Below are 19300 nucleotides of genomic sequence, written 5' to 3'. Positions count from 1 at the left end.
CAGCAACCTCGAAAACCCCCTAGTAACGAGTCTCAACTAAATATGTTGTTAGTTTCTCGTCAAACTCTAGGAGTCGACGTTAATACTGGCCGCCCTGGGCACCAGGTACCTCAGGGAGTGTTGCCGTTACGATATTCGTATTCTGCAACCTCGAAAACCCCCGGGTAACAACTTTCAATCGTTCACACGCGAAAAGTTTGTGCCTTGCCCTTTATAGAGGGTGCGGATTCGGGCTTCCTGGTCCACGCAGGACTTTGAGGACGAGCAAGACTTCCTCCTCGTCCAGATTAATCTCAATTAATTCTTCTTTGAGTCCAGACGTGCCGCTGTCGTTTGTAGTTCCCGAGTCGTTGTACGAGTGGAGGCAGAGCTGTTATGTAAGCGAATTGCAGAGAGAGAAGAAAGTAAGTCGACACAAATCCGGCTCGAATGCCATACTCGTGTATTTATTATGTGTATTGGTGTATTAGCTATAGCGCCGCATCTTCATTAAGTTAAGGGGCGGTCGGAGGAGCAGCTGAACGGTGCCACCGCAACGTCCAAGTAGCGCTTCGGTCAGGTGGTAAAATCCCAATTGAACAACAAATACAACAGAACCGCATACTTAAGAAAAAAAATTGCTCTTTACCGTCCTTCTTCTAGTAATAGTAAGTAATAGTAACTCGTGCAAAACATCGTATTAAGTACATCTTTTCGACGTAGTATTGGAATTACGTTACAGCAACAGAGCAGCCGAACAAGCGGCCATCTTGAATTTATATACAGTCACCGTGCCTAGGTAGGTCATATCGTAATTCTAATACTACGTCGAAAATATGCACTTGATACCATGTTTTGCACGAGTTACTATTACTTTAGGATAAAAGGAAGGTCGGTAAAGAGCGATTTTTTCTTAAGTACGCGGTTCTTTTGTATTTGTTGTTCAATTGGGATTTTGCCACCTAACCGCAGCGCCACTTGGACGTTGCGGTGACACTTTTCGGCTGCTCCTCCTACAACCCCTTAAGTTAGTTCACCGGCTGCAGTGGTGCTCAATTAGGGTTTTTATTAGAAAATTCTTTTTTTAAGATATTATACAGTGTTGTCTAATGTCAAAACCTCACAATTCATAGTATCAAACATTAGAATGGCAATATACATTGTTTAAAGCATAAAATACTCTCAAAACTTGTAAGAGAGAGGAGCACTGCGCACCTATATATAGATATATTGATAGCATGGGATAAAAACTTTGAATTGTTGTATCTTAAAAAAAGCCTCGTTTGCCCTATCAAACTTTTTCTCCATGATTTGTATTGCTATTTTACACCTTAAGCTATAGTTTTTCAAAAATATTCTAAGAAAACTCGCTTTGCAATTCAACTAAATGTTCTCAAAATTCGGACTCGGTATAGGCTTTCCATGTTAAAATACAAAATTTCAAGGTTCAATATCTCTAAAAATAATGTCGCTTGGGGGGTAAAAAAATACCACGTTGTAGAGGACACTTAATTGAATATGTAAACAAAGTTTGAGCGATATCCTAAGAAAATAAATATTCCGGTGAACTACCTTAAAATTATAGTCGAGACGAGATTGGTCTCCGCATCACCGAAGTGTTGAGTCGCGGTAGATTTCACACGATCCCACTATTTCGTAATTGAATCGTTGAGCCGCTGTTGATCGATAATCGATCCAGCCATTAAATTATCCGAAATGCGTTGTGCCGCTGTTGATCGCTAAGCGATCCAGCAATCGTATATTTGAAGTGCGTTTTGCGCTGTTGATCGTTAAGCAATCCAGTAGCCGAACAAATTGGATATTGAACTGCTGTTGATCTAGACGATCCAGCTTTACTACGTTCATCACGTTGAGCCGTCGTCAATCTTAAAGATCCGGCAAAATAAGATTTATATTGAACGCGTCGTGCCGTCACTGATCAACTAATGATTCGAGAGTCTCTACAACAACTGATGGTGTTGAGTTGTGGTTGATTTCGCACGAAATCTGATCCATTAAACATATTACTTCGTTAGTCAACCGTAACTCCGTAGCGTAGTATAGGGTCCTCATAACCTCATAAAATCATGAATTTTCTCAAAACATTCTGAACTTTAGTTAGCGTGTTAAAAAGTTGAACAAAAATAGTAATTTTCAGTCATACAGGATATACAGCGTGAGAGACAAAGAATCAGAATCCTAATACCGCTTAAACTAATCGGTTCCATAAGATCGATATATTCCCAAAATTTCAACTTAAATAAAGCCTTTTTACTCTCGTAATCATACGACATAGAAAATTCATATTTTTTAGTTTTCGATTTTTAGTCTAAAAACTAGCCATTAAAATAGTTTCAAATTTTTACAGCAAATAGATATTATCGTTTTTTATTGCCATACTATTTTTCAAAAGGTTTGACAATTTATTTTTGGAGATATTCAATTTTTTTTAATCACTTTTTTATTATAAAAATTGCACGGAACGGACAATCTGGAAAATCTTGCGAGAAAAAATAGGCAATTTTATGCTCTTTTAGATACATTATTGTTGAATACATTGTATGAATCATATCAATAAACAAAAAAACATATTTGTTCATAAATCGAAAAATGGCAATAAAATGGTCAGAATCATTAAACATATACATATGTGCAAATCCACGGAAAACCGGAATCTTCAGGGGGTCTGAGTAAATAAAATTGAAATTTGCGGGCACACCTACCATACCAACTTTTTTGGGTTCCTTAGGCCACCCAGAACTCGGCGATTTTTTTTTTATTTTTAAAATTCTTATAACTTTTGATCCCAGCGGTCAATTTTGATTATCCGGAGCTCAAATTGTAGCTCTTTTCTTCCACTTTTGTTTTAAAAATTTAGATTATCATTTTTATTTTACGATCAGCTATGGCTGTTTTTTTATCTTTTTCATTGCCATATATATAGTTCATGAAAACAGTAAAATGTTTAATCTGATTTTCGAAAGCGAAATCAGAGGAAAAGAGCTTTAATTTGAGGGCTGGATGGTTAAAATTTACCGCTCAGATTAAAAGTTATAAGGATTTTAAAACTAATGTATAACCTCAAAATCCTTACTATTATTTGGCTCGCCACCAGATTCTGGCCGAGTACCGTCGCCACTGGGAGTAGATTCTGCCCAGATTCTCCAAGATATTCTTGCCACCTAGCATAAAATTCGCCAGATTCTGCGCAGATATGGGGCAAATTTTCTACCAGGGTCGTAAAAAATCAAAAAATTGGAGATTTTTTGCTATTTTCAAGCCTAGTCAACTTTTTACCTAGAAAACCATTTTTAACTCACCAGCCCTCAAATTAAAGTTTTATTTTTTATTTTTTTTGATACTTTGATCGTATTAATAGACATTTTTAAGTAAGAGTACCTACAGTTGAGTAATGGCTAGTTTTCATTAATCTTTCCCATGTTAATTTCCCATAAGAGAATTTAAAGTGCCTGGCAAAAATGGGTATTTCGCAATCGTGGGAACCCAAGACTTTTCGTGTTCTGGGTGATCTAAGGAACCCAAAAAAGTTGGTCTGATAGGTGTGCCCTCAAATTTCAATTTTGTTCACTCAGACCCCCTGAAGTGTCCGGTTTTGTGTGGATTTGCACATATGCATGTCAAATTTTATTACGATAGGTCGCGTGATTCCAGAATCATAACGGTTTACGTACATACACACACACACACAGCGATCCGCACGGATATTTTCTAAAAACGCATTATTCGAACTCTAAACACCTCCAAATGCGTTTCTACGAAGTTTTAGCGAAACTGAAAATTTTACTATTATAAAGCTTCCTCTAGGAGGAAGCAAAAATACATCAAAAACATTTCTTACATGTTCAAAATTGACTTCTTTCTGTCCTTGAATAATAAGGAATAAATACGTAGGATTGAAAAAATCATGTTTTTTGCAAAGTGAAAAGGTTTAAGCGGCTTTTTAAGGGCATATAAAGATTGATTTTTCAATTTTTAGTGATAACAAACGTATTTTAGGTTAGGAGCACGGGCTAAAACAGTTAGGCAAATAAGCGCAACACTAATGTACACATACCTGTGTATTAAGATATATAAAAATTAATTTTTAAAACATATGCTTTTTAAACGATCACAAAAGATCAGAATCTCTGGAAAATACGTACAAAATGTAAAGTTTCATAAACTACCTACTTTATTTCATGGAATAATCCTAATTTCATTTTTATTATTACTCTCACGCACGCTTTATTACTGATCCGTTAAATCCTAAATTTCGTGCATCAATTATTATAAACTTTTAAAAATGTGAAATTTATTATCCGAATGCAAGCATTTTTTATTTATTAATTTATTTATTAGGAAGTGGAGCGTGCCCTGATGTGTGGTTTCTGTTTGTGTAATTTGACAATTAAATATGTTGCACGCAAAAAATTGTGAAATTGTTATGCATTACTTCTTCCCTGAACTCTAAAATCAAAACACAATAAATTAAAAAAATGATTTTAATTCGATTTCCGACGCAAACAGGCTCATACAACATTACAATTATTATAATTTTTAAACTCATACTCATATTGTAAACAATCCAAAATACCCTATAGAAAAACCAGGTCAACGTACTACTAGACACAGCATAATCAGTAGCAGATCATAGCGACGATGGGGGCGTTACGCGTTAAAAGCAACCAGCTTATCAAAACCGATTCCCTCGCAAGTGTTCGGTTTCGCGGGGGGCGTCCCTCTCGCGTAAGCGTGTACGACATTCTCTCTGTGTCGATTCCGCGCGAGTACAGTTAGATCGGTGACGTTCGGGGTGTCAAGATCAAGGTGGTGCCAGTTTATTTGAAAAAATCAGGTGAGTAAGAAAAAATGAGGCTGTCACTGGTGCTGTTGCTGCTCGCGGCGGTAGGACTCTGTCGCGCGGCTACGGACACCTGCAACATCCTCAGCGCCAAGTCGCCGACGCTGAGGCTCAAGAGGCACCTGTTCTGCGAATACGACACTTCGATAAGACCGGTCTTGTCTAAGAACACGGCCGTCAACGTCTCTGTTGTCATCAGGCCTATGCTTATGAACTTTGTAAGTGCTTTCTTATGAGGCGATCTCTAATTCTTTCTTCATTTTGACCGATTTTTACTCATGAGTTTTGTGCTCGTGTCCACAGATCGATGACAAGAGCACGTTTATTCTACACGCTTGGATAAGTTTTGTGAGTTTTTTTTTGTTATTACAGAGAAAATAATATAGAATAAAATCTGTTGGTGAATTATGAATGTCGCTTTCAGGAATGGACGGATCAACACCTGACGTGGAAGCCCGAGGATTTCGATGGGGTCCAGGAGACCCGAGTGAAAAGCGATGAGATTTGGGTACCCGATTTCGCACTCTACAACTCGTGAGTAAAATATTTGATGACGAAATTTATTGTGTGAGATATAGTTTATTTATATAAATAATTTTTTTTCAGAGGGGACATGGAAACTTCGCAAACAGGCATACCCGAGACTCTTTGCCAACTGTCCCACACCGGATCAGTAATTTGTTTGCCATCGATCAAGTACAAGACCCTGTGTGAGTCGGATTTCACGTATTGGCCTTATGACAAGCAGACTTGCACACTTAGGATGGGCTCGTGGACCCATACCGGTGAAGAGATAAGCTTCGACTTTAAAAACTCATCGGTAAGTTGCTTTTCTCGTAAATCATAAAATGCGATAATACCGCAAATGTTTTGTTTTTAACTTCTCATGGAACTTTTTCAAAGATCGATATGTCGAACTATCGTGAAAACAACGAGTGGAAAATTTTGAACTACACGGCCAGTAAGAAGAATCCAAAGTACTCTTGCTGCCCGAATGAAACTTTCCCGTCATTGCTCTTGGATTTCGAGCTTGCAAGGCACCCTACTATGTTACACGCAGCTTACATCACTCCGGCTGTTGGTAAACTATTGGAATTTACTTTAGCTAATCAGTTTTCCAGTTAAAAGACTTTCATTTAATACATTAATACACTGAAAAATAACTGCACCTATAGTTCTTATGGTCATCACGTTGACAGTCTTGTGGCTAGACTCGCGTTCAGTTGAAAGAATCTCACTCGCCGCAGTGAATTTTATCTGCCATTTGCTATGCATCAACGATCTACACTGGATGGTACCGGTCAATGGATCGTATGGATCTCCACATATATGTAAGATCTTTTAATCCAAACATTTTTATAAAACATGAAGCTGGTTGTGTCCAGCTCGGGTGTTCGACATTGTTGGCTTAACTAGTTAAGCGAATTTTACTGAACTAAATATTACTCAAGTAATATTTACTCAAGATTTCTACCTGCGAAAATTTGAAACATTTATTTTTCAAAGTTTCTATCTAAAAATTGTTTTCTGTCTGGAGATGTTTTAGAGAAAAAATGAAAACTTTTCTAAAAATTACTGCTTACTAAATTATAAGTAAATAAAATATCGATTTTAAAACCTAACTTTAAATTTGTTTCTGCCCACAAGTGCTTTTCTTCCGAGACTCGATGGTATTGGCGACGTTCGCAATGGTCGTGACGACGTTGCTGCGAAAGCTACAGTCGACCAAAGTTGCGCCACCAGGCTGGATAGTAGCGACGGTAACGATCGTCGCGAGCAACAGAGCAGGACGATTCCTCCTACTGGACGATAATAACGTGGCCGGTGACGACAAGCAGCTCGTCAGCAACAACAACAGCGGCTCCGGCGACGTCGAGGAGAACGTCTCTGTTTTTGCGGCTAAGACTGATGCTAACGAATCTTGGAGAAAGCTCGCCATCATCATCGAATGGCTTGCGTTCATAGCCACAGCTTTCACGTACATCATGCTCATTATTTTGCTCGTGCCGTCGCCCGTAAGCTGGAAATAGAACTTTAAGGAACAGCAGCAAGAGTTACGGAGGTGTTACGTTAAGAAATCATTTCATCATTTTGTAACAATTTTTAAAAATTTGTTGAATTTTGTATATCATCTTAAAGTTATTGCAACAAACATTTTTTATTTTCACATGGTACAGAGTTCATTAATAGACAGGTCAAAAATTGTGTTGTTCTGATTAATCAGAGCTTTTTGTATTCCAAATATAGAAAAAATAAATATTCTGTAGTTTTTTATAAAGTTGGCATTGTTTCTTAACAGCATCCTCTATAACGGCTAAAAATATGTTAATATTGAAAAAAAACAAAAAAAAAATCTAAAAAAATTAACTTTTAAAAAAGTAAAAAGTTAGGCAAGTTTGATATATTTCGCAACAAAATTACAGATTGAAAAGTACTAAGATCAATCAAACAAAGTCAAGTGTATTATATTTAATCGTGATGAAGCAAGGAACAACTCTCAAGATAATTACTACGTAACTTGCCATGCCCGTTTAATTTTGTTTATTGGTGAACAACTAAAATTTCCTTTTATGTATTAGAACGTCATACAAACACCATAAGTACAATGAAACGGGCATGGCAAGTTACGTAGTAATTATCTTGAGAGTTGTTCCTTGCTTCATCGCGATTAAATATAATACACTTGACTTTGTTTGATTGATCTTAGTACTTTTAAATCTGTAATTTTGTTGCGAAATATATCAAACTTGCCTAACTTTTTACTTTTTTAAAAGTTAATTTTTGTTTAGAGATTTCAATCCCTTTTAGTAAAGTTTTGAGTATTTCATATTCGACGTCGTAGAAATAAAATATAAGCATATTTAGCACCTTTAGATCAAAGCTTTTTTGTAACATTTTTATCACTAACATGAGATCACTGATTGTTCTGATATACACCACCCTCGAATTATTTCTACGCCTAGACACCAAAAACCACGGCGCGAACTACCCAGACCTCGTTATCGGTCACCCTGTAGACCTAGGCACTGCCCTCGAATTATTTCAACACCTAGACACCAAAAACCACGAAGCGCACCACCTAGACCTCGTCATCGGCCACCCTGTACACCTAGACATCGCCCTCGAATTATTTCAACACCTAGACACCAAAAACCACGGTGCGAACTACCTAGACCTCGTCATCGGCCACCCTGTACACCTAGATGCCGTCCTCGTATGATTTATTTACCTATTGCTGAAGAAAAATTAAGCAAGTGATTTCAGCATTTTTGTTCACCTGCATACTTGTTTATTATGTTAAAGCTGGTTTATTACTGATATTTTGGTTTATAATCATAGTTTGGCATACCAGTATAAACATTTATCAAAATTAGCTGGGTACATGAATGATAAATAATTTATTTCCATAATTGAAAATTCGAGAGACCAATATAGAAGTAAATAGTGTCACGGGCGCTGCGGCGTCGTCTGCTTCTCAAACTCGCTTTCGTGGCGCTCCAGCGCCACTTGATGAACGAGAGCTAGCCTACTTCCACAAATACGAGCAATAAGATAATGCATTAATTAGATAAAATAAAAATAAATTCAGCAACGGGGCATGTATTTTACAAAAAAAAGAGAAAATAACAGCCGCGTATACAACTTAATTACAGCACACGTATATAAGAGGCGGCAATAGGTAATAGGCGTCTCGCACATCTGTGGTTTCAGATTTCAGAGGGCGTATTGTCTGTCAGCATCGTCGCTTCCGAATCCATGTTAGTCGAGCAGCTCATACGTTCGCGATTCCTCCGCGCTCCAAGTCAAGTAAAATGCTTTATCGAAACCGGCGGATCGTGACTAGATTCTTTCGGTGTCTGACTTTTAGTGCGAGCGTCATGCAGTGTTACGAACTCGCGGACCTCTGCAAAGACATTTCGAGCAAGTCCGTGGAGCACCGGATCAAAAACTTTTATGCGACTATGACGAGGATGTGCGTCCGCAAATCGGTGCGAAAGGCAACGTTACCAACGTTGGTTTGATGTTCATGCCAAGATTCATTTCATTCGTGAGGATCGTTTGTGACCATTGCGTTAAAAATGCTAGGAGATAAAAAATATTCACCTTTTTTTTCGTAATCCATATATTTACTTTTTCTACGACAGTAATCAAAATATTCGCATATAAAAGCATATTTAATCGTATGTAAGAATGTAAAGTCAAAAAAATTAAAAACGTTTAATCGATTGCAAGTCGTATTGAGTTGAGTTTACTATTCTCTACGAGTACAGATACGAAAGAAGTAGGGGGATGCAGAATAACGCACAAAACCAACTCTATCATTTAAACCGTAGTCAAAATAACAATATTAAAAAAAATTTAGACTAGGAAAGTGCGGGGACATATATGAAGAATTGATTTTGTTGAATAAGTGAAAAAATCAAGATTTTATTCGACATTCATTAGTGTAAATAATCAAAATTTACTTTTTTGTATTTCGTATTGCATCGTATAAAGAAGGAAATTTTGTCTATTACTTGCTCGACTAATCTTCTCTCCGTAGAGTAATTACTACACTGAGAAAAATGATATAATGAAAACTAAAATAACTTGAGTAAAAATTGCTATAATCTTAAGTAATAGCGGGACATACTTGCACTGTTATAAAAATTACTATATTATATAGTAAATTTATACTGAGATGAAATTTTAAAAAATTTAATTTTTTTCTTGGTTAATCCATTTTACACGCTTATCGGATATTATCATTTTATTATTATTGTTATTTTTTTAAATATTATCCCTATATGAAAAAGTCATGACCGGATGAAGTGAAGCCAAGAATGCGTCAATATGATTGGCTCATGTAGTGCGCATGCGTCAAAAGTATCGTTAGAATTTTTTAATTTGTTTTTGATTTCTAAAATTGATTCTAATATTAAAAATGTAATATAATACTATAATACATATCAAATTATAATTTGTGTATTTATAATATTTAGAGACATTCTACTCTCGAGACATAACCTTAAAATGTTAAAAGGAAGTTGGCGACGAAACCGCGGCAACTTTGAAATTTATATGAGCGCGAAATGAATCATATATTGTAAAGTTTGATATATTTCCGTGATAGAAAACAAATATTAAAAATATCAATCAAGTATTTATATTCCATTTAATAAGTTAATGAAATTATAGTCTACTACAGTGCGCGCAGCGCACTGCGCCAAGTCTAGTATAGTAAAAGAAGGAAATGAAAGATAGAAATTTTTTTGCGGCGACGGGAATCGTACCTGGACCTCTGGTATGGGAGTCGAGCGCGCTGACGACTTACCTAAACAGAACTGTTATGTACCGAATTTCAGATCAGATATATTATTCACGTTTACTTGTAAGTTAACATTAATAATTTAACGGAAATCAATAATAATACCAGCGAATATTATATTATGACTTGATAATATCAGATAAACGAAAAATAATAGATTTTGAATTTTAATTACTGCATAAACTAACTTTCATAAAGACACATAACCTCAAATTCTGACAACCGGAGGAATTCTCAAAATGATTTTTACTAAATAATGTAGCAATTTTTAATGTACGTATAACAATGTTTATGACCGAGAATGTTAAAAAAAATAAACTTATAAGAAAATGTCTCATAGAGCGAGTATGTCCCGACATTACTCAAGATTATAGTAATTTTTATTCAAGTTATTTTAATCTTTATTGTATCGTTTTTCCCAGTGTATGCAAACTTTGGAAATTGGAACATTTAGTAACAAAATTGCATTAACATTGACTGGTTATAAAGAAAATATTGAATTATAAGTGCATAAAATTACTGTTGTTCAGTTGTAGGACGACACAACTAATGTTTTCAAGATGCACTCCTGAACAGTTGTGGTATGAACATCGTTTACAACTTTACACAATATGTAGAAAATAAAACAAAAGTAGTATATGATATATATATATATATATATATATATATATATTTATGAAAGTAGTAGTATGGAAAATTCCACGGGAAAAATAGAGATTTCTGACTAAAAAAACGAAAGAAAAAATGTTGGGGCACGTGCCCAGACCGCACTTATTTTAAAACAGTGTCCGAGAAAACAGTGTAATAGACATGTGTCTTTCTTTCGCATAGCTATAATTGTTAAACTAAGCTCTAAGAGACATGGCCCTCCCTTTTTTACCTGACACCCTATTTACCGACCTATATATTTATAAATAGCGCGGGTGTATGTTCTATTAGTTGATATAAAATAGTACATTATACAACAAGGGACGAAAGTAGCAGTTTTCCCGCTGGTGGGCTTACTGTCTAAGCGAGTGGATTTTTCGCGAGGGTGCGATTACTATAATTATCCTAGGCTAAATATACTTTTGTTCTGTGTTGCATATTATATTTTATTGCACTTTCGCCCGAAAGGCTACTATTTAAGGGGACACCTTTAAATCATGAAAAAATGAATTAAGAGTAAAATCGACAAAATTAAAGTAAATTATTTGGAATTTTTTTTAGTAATATTTTGTATAAAAACCTTTAAACTTACCGTGCTAAAACCTTAATCATCCCTGCTGGCCCATTGTGGCACTCGGTGCAATGTTTTGTCAATTTTTTCACTGTCTGTAGGATTCCAAGTGTACAAATGGTTCTTTTAGGCTCAAATTCCATGAGGATACTTTGTAGTTTTGGTATGAATGCAGGGATTTTAATTTGAATGTTTAGAAAATGGTTTATACCCAAAAAGGTGACATGATGAGCGAAAAAAGAAAAAATTCAGTATTTTCATCGCCAAACCATTTCTAATAGAGGTGTGCGAGATAAACGTCGAGTTTTACATTTGGTTACGACATTATGATGCAAATAATTAAACCAAAGATATAATAATATATTATAAGTATTTAGATTTTAAGTTAATATACTGTTTGAACAGATTCAATAGATTACAAAAGCAAGAAAATGTTGATAGGCTGAAAAATCAGTCCAAATAATCAATCGAGTTATTTTTTAGGCAAAAGCTCGAAAAATAAACTCGAAAAAGTACTCGAAGCTTTAAGTAACATATCATTGTTACGAAACAAGGAAAAACCATAGTATTCATTAGATATGTGTAAAAACTCGACAATCGTAAGGCCAGTTGCCTCGTGCACAGAGAGAAGTAGGTCTCTGGGCCGATATGAGATCGAAAGAATACAGGATTCTTGTCGATGTGCTTACTTTTGCGGAATTGTGTGTCGTGGGTCGTGGGGAGAGAAATGCGTTGCTATGAAGAAATAACATCTTCTTTGTTTTTGAAGACGTGAAAAGGGAAGCCCTTGACACGAGTTACTTGTACAAGAGCTTGCACAAGGAGCAAACCATAAAAAAACCTAAAAAATAAAGTTAACTAAAAATATTTGACTTCCTTTACAAATTGCTATCTAAAACTAAAGATTATTACACGATATATTTTGGCAGGAAGTAACGACGGATTTGAGCCCAAACTTGGAATGGGATATTTTGTATATTAATCACTACATTATCACTGACAGCTTTAAAATAAATGAGGATTTCAAGATGCGAATATATAGCATCTTCGTCGTTAGAGGAAGGCGCGCGGAAAATATACACATGGTATTCAACACAATAAAATATAAGAATTTCATCATTAAGTTGAATTTTGCAGTCTTAATGGCATTGACGCTGTGCACGCTACGGATGCATTTTCATTCGCACGAACGAATGGTAGTATCCAGCATAAGCTTTATTTGCCATCTGATATACATACAGCGTGTCCATTGGAACATTCCTCACAACGGCAATATTGCGCCAAATCTTTGTAAGTCAAATTACGAGATCACTTGATATTTTAACAATAAAGACTGCTTACCATAGCTTTTCTAAAAAAGGATGTATTTAATCTTTCTGTACATCGTCAGAACCACGTTTAGATCCACCTAAGCAAAGCGTATTAAGTTAAAAATGAGCTAAATTTTTTAATCAACTTTTTTCTATGCTGATACAAAATAATTTATACAAAAATTTTTATCTTTATTTCAATGTAGAATTTACACTGTAGAATTCATGGGCCTAGAAAAAAACTTTCATCAATAATTAAAGAAATTACTAAAACCTTTTTTGCACAATTCAAAATTAGTTTTATTAAATACAAAAAAAAATGTAACTATCCACTACAGTACGGTACTACTAGAGTTCCTTCCTGATAATGGCCTTCGTTATGATCCTGATGGTGCTGCTGCGCGAGCTTCACGCTCTCAAGTCTCCAACACCCCAGTGGCTATCCTCCAAGATGTCCTTGATTCAGCAGAGCAAAGTCGGACAACTGCTGCTCCTGAGTATCCTTGATCCCAAGGCTTCGGCCTTTCTTGAGGTTTCGTCCGATAACAACGACAACATCGTTGACGGTGGCACCGACGACGAACCCAAACCTGAGGTTAACATGCACAGCACTTGGAACTGCGTTGCTCTGATTGTCGGATGGTTCGCCTTCATTCTTATATTTTTCGCATAGCTCGTGATATATTCTACTATCTGGACACTATTCCGAAAGCTTAAACAAAAAATTCAACGAACATCTTGAATTTGCATTTTTCTTGAATTTGTATATCCTGAATCATAAGGATTTTAAAACACTATCAAATGATGTAATAAAAAAAATACAATATAGAAGAGAATCCTCAGTATAGTTACCAACAAATATTCTGAACGATTTTGAAACGTTTCTGATCATCTTATTTGGATAAAAAAATCATCTCGAGTAAACGTAGCTCCAATGTGGTTAGCTATGCTTCTATTTTGGCTGTATTTGGGCCTTTAAGACTGAGTTTGGAGTTCGTATGAGCCGAATGTGCGAGTACTGCAAACTCAAGAGGTCAAAAAAGCCCTAGTTAGCCCTCAGTGAACACTGCACATTACTATAATTTTTTCATGATACGTGCACGAAAAAGGCCACTTTCCATGCATGTAAAATGGATGGAAAATCGAGTTTTTCTTAGCAGCGGGAAAAACTACTGCCTTGGGAGAGAAAAATGTTATCCTCCCAAGGCAGTAGTTTTTTCCTCACTCTGCAGCCTATCCGATAAATGTGCGTCTAAATAAGTATTTTCAAAGATTTCAAGATTTACAAAATTTTCAAAAATATCGAACTTCTCAGGATTTTGGAAATTTTTTATTTTTTTTCGCCTGATTCTTGAGGTTTACTTATCGGGCATTGTCAGTAAGCTTGCACGTTTTCTCGTTAATCTAGCCTACATAGGCTTGAAAAAAACGAAAAAACACGCAGAACCAGGTAGGTCTGTGCCACCGCCAGTATCTGCTAAGGGACGAAGCATTGGCCCGAACCAAAGGCTGTGAATCGCGTGTTTCTTGGAGTTCACTTATCGGGCGTGCTCGGTACGTTCGCACGTTTTCTTGCTAATCTAAACTACCTGACCTTAAAGAGCTTGGAATAACACGCAAAACCTGGAAGGTATGTACTATCGGCAGTTACTGATAAGGGACGAACTATCGGCCCGAACCGAAGGCTGTAAATCGCGTGTTTCTTGGGGTTCACTTATCAAGCGTTCTCGGTACGTTTGCACGTTTTCACGTTAATCTAGCCTACATAGGCATAGATAAGGCAGAAAAACACGTAAAACCAGGAAGGTCTGTACCACTGCCAGTTCCTGCTAAGGGGCGATGCATCGGCCCGAACCAAAGACTCTAACTCGCGTGTTTTTTGGGGTTCACCGAGCGCAGCGAGTGCGCTTAACGCCGTGCCATGACGACTTATTCCACGTGTATAATACTATATTTTATAGCACTGACTATTATCACGGTGCAAAAAAGGGCTACTTATTCCACGGATAAGCGTGACATAAGTGAGAATTTATTCCACGCAGTGCTATACAATATATTATAGAGCGGAAAATTCTTTAAATTTTCAAAATGACATAAAAAGTTGAAATTTGCAGAATAATAGTATACATGTGTACCAGGGGCGTAAAGTGGGCTTTTTTAGACCGAGTGTGAAGACGCAGTACAAGCCGCAGATGAGTACTGTAATATCCACTCAAGGTCAAAAAGCCCGTTTGCATGGTGCACACCATATTTTTTGTAACGCATGTACTGATTTCTGCGTCTTTTGTGTCTATAACCGAAACTAAGATGACTTTTTTGACTAGGCACCTTAAAGTATTTAGTTCTATATATGATAGATATACCTATGTATATTTATATATATCTTCCTATATTATATGATCGTAAGCATATGCCCCCTCCTCGCCCGTCCCCTCCCCATTGACTCCGTCCTGCTTTTACGTGGAATTCGTTCTAGAAACACGTTATTGTACGCCCCATAGCCCCCTACCCATCTCCTGATCAGACCCCCTCCCCTCCCTTCACACTGCCTCCTCCCCATTGCCCTCTCCTCACTGCCTTCTTCCCATGGGCCTCTCCTCATTGCACACGCAGATACACACATGCACACACATCTGTGCATTATACTGGATGCGAAAAAGTTCTGAATCCTGATGGTTAAGGGTTACTAGTGTTTATTTGTAATTATTATTAAGTGAATTAGTTAACACTTTATTCAAAATTGCAAAAGACCAACATTTTAAAAAAATGACATCTCCGTTATGTATACGTTATACATACATTTTACATCGCTAGCAAATAATCACATGAATCAACAATCACACAGGAATCAAACTAACAGGGTACAAAATAATCTCGAAAATGGAAGGAATAATCGGGGAGGACGTCGCTAAAATGCAAACATAATAAAATTAATAATGACAAAGGTGATTGATCATATCATAATATCAATACGAATGTTTAACACAATTTCAATAGCATTTATTAAATGTCTTTAATTTAATTTTACATATACATATATAGTCAAAACTGAAGGAGATAATGTTAAGTTAATAATAGCTTGCTGTGAATATTACATAAAATGAGAATCTCCAGGGTTTGAAGATCGAGAAACACGATATGAAATCACAAATAATTTGGTAAGTTAAAAAAATAATTTTGAGGTTATTGTGTCTGCTACACACACTCACACGCACGCGCCACACACACACATACTAACACAAATAATTTGTTCTAACTGAAAATAACTAATACTTATGTTTTTTAATAAGAAACTACTTAATTATATTATTACATTTATAGATATACTTAGGAAAAGGTATCAATGTTTGAAGCGTAGGCTTTGCTTACCCTGGTAGGAAATTAACCATTTTGGCTGGATAACGTGCCAATCAAATGGAGGCATTTTTCTCCAAAATGAATATTTGAATTTTGTATAAATGGTCCAACTCTATGGTAATTAGTTAAAGCATCTACATAATAACATGTTTGCGGGGAAAATTGTTTATATATACCCGATAATAAAAAAATAACCATGGCACGTCGTTTTTAATTACGAATTTGGCTAATGGTTCGCCAACTGATGCTGAGTGTTTATACCAGGGTACATGAGTAAACAAACAACCAATGAATTTGCAAGATGACTTCCACTCGAGATTTGGGGACATCATGTTTCAATGAACAGAGCTTTGCAGGTCAAACGTATCCGTAACACAGTTCTTCTAGGAAGATCTTCGACTAAGCGAATGCAACGCGGGGCCTTCCAGCACCGAGCACCCAACTCCTTGTGCCTCAAACGAGGCGAAATTCATTTTTGTCAGATGATTCGCCGTAGTCGTCACCATTTGGAAGTACGTGGGGAAGAGGAAAAAATGATGACACTATATTTTTCAGGCACACAATTCTGTTCATTTTCTACAATTTCGTCTCTTTCCTTTTCAATGCGTTCAATTTGCACACTTTCAACACTTATTTCCATTTTCTGCATAATGAACACCATCACTATCACAAATATTACTGCTCTTGCTGTTTTGCATTGCACAAAACATTTTCTGTAAAGATCTGTTTATCGTCCTTTTATCTCTTTTATCATTAGTCACTTTTTTTCGTTCGTTGTTTCTGTTGGAGACTCTATATCTGGTAGATTTACAGACGGTACTGCATCTTTTTTTTAAGCGTCTAACTTTGGCAGGTATGTCTGTAATTAAATATTTATATTAATGTTCTGGTTTATTTGAATAATTGATAGTTTTAATACAGTTTAATTAATGAATATTGCATTTCCTGGTACTACATAGTCTTCTTTTCTAAAGTGTGATGAACAAACTGTTGCAGTATTAAGGTTATATATTTTCATTTTCAAAAATTTCTCCCACGCATATCTTCTGTCAACTACTTATTTTTCATTAAATTTGTTAGTGATTGTAGTTTGATTTTTACCTGCATGAGGAAATGGATGAAAGCGAACAGTAGAATGTGTTCTGGAAAGACTTTTGCATCCATAAACACAACAGCTCATATAGCTATTGTTTTTATTGGAAGAAAATCTCATACCCATTTTAGCATTCAAGCTTTACTAAAACAGAAATAATAAATTACTTATTTCTACAATTTTGTTTACATATAGTACTATAATACTTATACTAACAATTCCAGGTGACGAAAGAGGCAATCAGCTGTTGCTTCCTATCCTAAATTTACTAGTTGATCAATGATTACTTCACCTAAGATTTTTAACTCTCTGTCAAAATTACGATTAAGTTGGAAAAATAAGAAAATGGCGGCGATTTACGCATCAAAATCACTAAATCAAAAAATTATACAAATTTATCAAAAAAGTCACAATTAAATGTATCTTCGTAGATTAGTACTTTGCACTCAACAAAGACGCATTTGAATTTGCGTCGAAGACTAATTCATTTCAGTTTCGCCGTATATATATTTTGATATATTTTGAATATATTTTGAACTCTTGCGTCGAAGACTATAAACTATATTTGCAGTCCCGCTGTGAAGACTAGTACATTTCTCACTTCGTATACGTTTGGTTCTCTGACAACGAAATTATTCCAAATTTTCCAAAATTCCACACCATCTATTTATAAGTATTCATTCCTATCGGCTGTCCCCGAGACAGCCACATTTTTGCTTGCCTAGAGGAAGCTTTGTAATGGTAAAATTTTGAGTTTCGTCAAAACTTCTAGAAAATACTTTTCGGTGTGTTAGAAGTTCAAATGAAGTGTTTTTATAAAATGTCCGTATAGATGTATGTGTGTGTGTGTGTGTACCGTTATAATTCTGAAACTACTCCATCAATATCAATAAAATTTGACATGCATATATATTTTTGGATTCTGAATTAGGGAAGAACAGGCTTTTTTATTTTCTCAACTATTTATTTTTATGGCCATTTTTTGATTTTTGAAAAACACTCCCTGGGTTGGAAACTATAAAATGGCTATGAGAAATAGCCTCGTCATAACTTGTAATGAAACGCTTTTTCTCCCATTTCTTGAGCATTTGTTGGCATAAACATAACCTTAAATTTCCGTATTGATATTAGTCCTTGTGCCGTATACTAATTTCAAAGAGGCTTGCGGATTTTAATCGATTTCCAAACGGTTTACAATTAACAGATAAAGATATTCGTCATTTTCTTATTTTTTCACTTTTTTGACCCGATTTAGTTTGCGTAGTACTTTCATAGCCATTTACTATCTATCACCTGTGCTTTGCTTTAGACAGTGAAATCTGTTTTTACAAGTTTGGAAATTCCTTGTAATACGGTATGACTCCAATAAATGCGTAAAAATGTCCGAAAAAGCGTTTCATCGCTGGTCGAAAAATGGACCTATTTTTCGCCCATCTCTAGTAATACGTGGTATGTTGCAGCTTTAAACTGATATCGATTTCTACCAGGGCTATTTTACGTTTTTTTCAATCATGCCATTGTTATAAACAATTTAGCTATAATGCATTTGAAAGAGAATAAAATTACCTACTTTTTCTTGTTTGGTCCTCGGGATCGACTGCTTTGTTCGGCAGATAAAATGAAAAAGGTGATTTTTTTTAACTTCATATCTCTGAAACTAAACATCATAACCTCGCCAACAAACTATATCCCATTAAAATTTCAAGTGATTTGACTACTTATTTTTTCAGTAATACATCGAAAACTAAAAAAAATGAGTTTTTTGTGCCTAGATTACGGACGCAAAAAGGCCTTATTGCACTTGAGATTCCGGGAAAAAGTAGATATTTTGTGTTTTGGCTAAGTTCATTGCACAGCTTTCAAACCCCTATAGTTCGTAAAATATCAAGGTTTCAATTTTTTTTTTTGAAAATTGTTTGATTCCTTATATTTCTAAAACAATGTAGTCAAATGCTTTAAAATTTTAATTGGTGATTCACCATAAAAAAGCTATCTGTTACTGAAATTTTAAACGATTTCGTCGAGCGGTTTTCAACTAAAGATCTAAAATGTAAAAATCGCTTTCTCGAAAATTGCGCGAGCGCCCTATCTAATGAATAGCCTGTTGTTTTGATGGTTAGGTTGGTTAGGAACACATGTAAACATGCGTGAATTTCTGTGAGAAAAAATTGAG

General features: G+C 35.7%; 2 protein-coding genes across 2 annotated transcripts; both read left to right on the top strand.

Moving 5' to 3' along the window:
* Positions 1-4848: 4848 nt before the first annotated feature.
* On the top strand, positions 4849-7114 carry nAChRa9 (nicotinic acetylcholine receptor alpha 9 subunit). Its single transcript, NM_001172552.1, is given in 7 exon segments — positions 4849-5058; positions 5144-5188; positions 5265-5374; positions 5447-5660; positions 5744-5921; positions 6016-6171; positions 6488-7114. Coding segments are annotated over 7 exon segments (1296 nt in total). The 3' UTR covers positions 6871-7114.
* A 5335-nt stretch (positions 7115-12449) lies between these two features.
* Positions 12450-13350, top strand: LOC116415797. Its single transcript, XM_031921034.1, has 3 exons — positions 12450-12657; positions 12714-12730; positions 13030-13350. The coding sequence occupies exons 1-3, from the start codon at positions 12450-12452 to the stop codon at positions 13348-13350; spliced, it is 546 nt and encodes a 181-aa protein (XP_031776894.1).
* Positions 13351-19300: the final 5950 nt, after the last annotated feature.

The sequence above is a fragment of the Nasonia vitripennis genome, chromosome 1 (genome assembly GCF_009193385.2).
Source record: "Nasonia vitripennis strain AsymCx chromosome 1, Nvit_psr_1.1, whole genome shotgun sequence".
Classification (NCBI taxonomy): Eukaryota; Metazoa; Arthropoda; class Insecta; order Hymenoptera; family Pteromalidae; genus Nasonia; species Nasonia vitripennis.
This window is presented reverse-complemented; position numbering and strand designations above follow the sequence as displayed.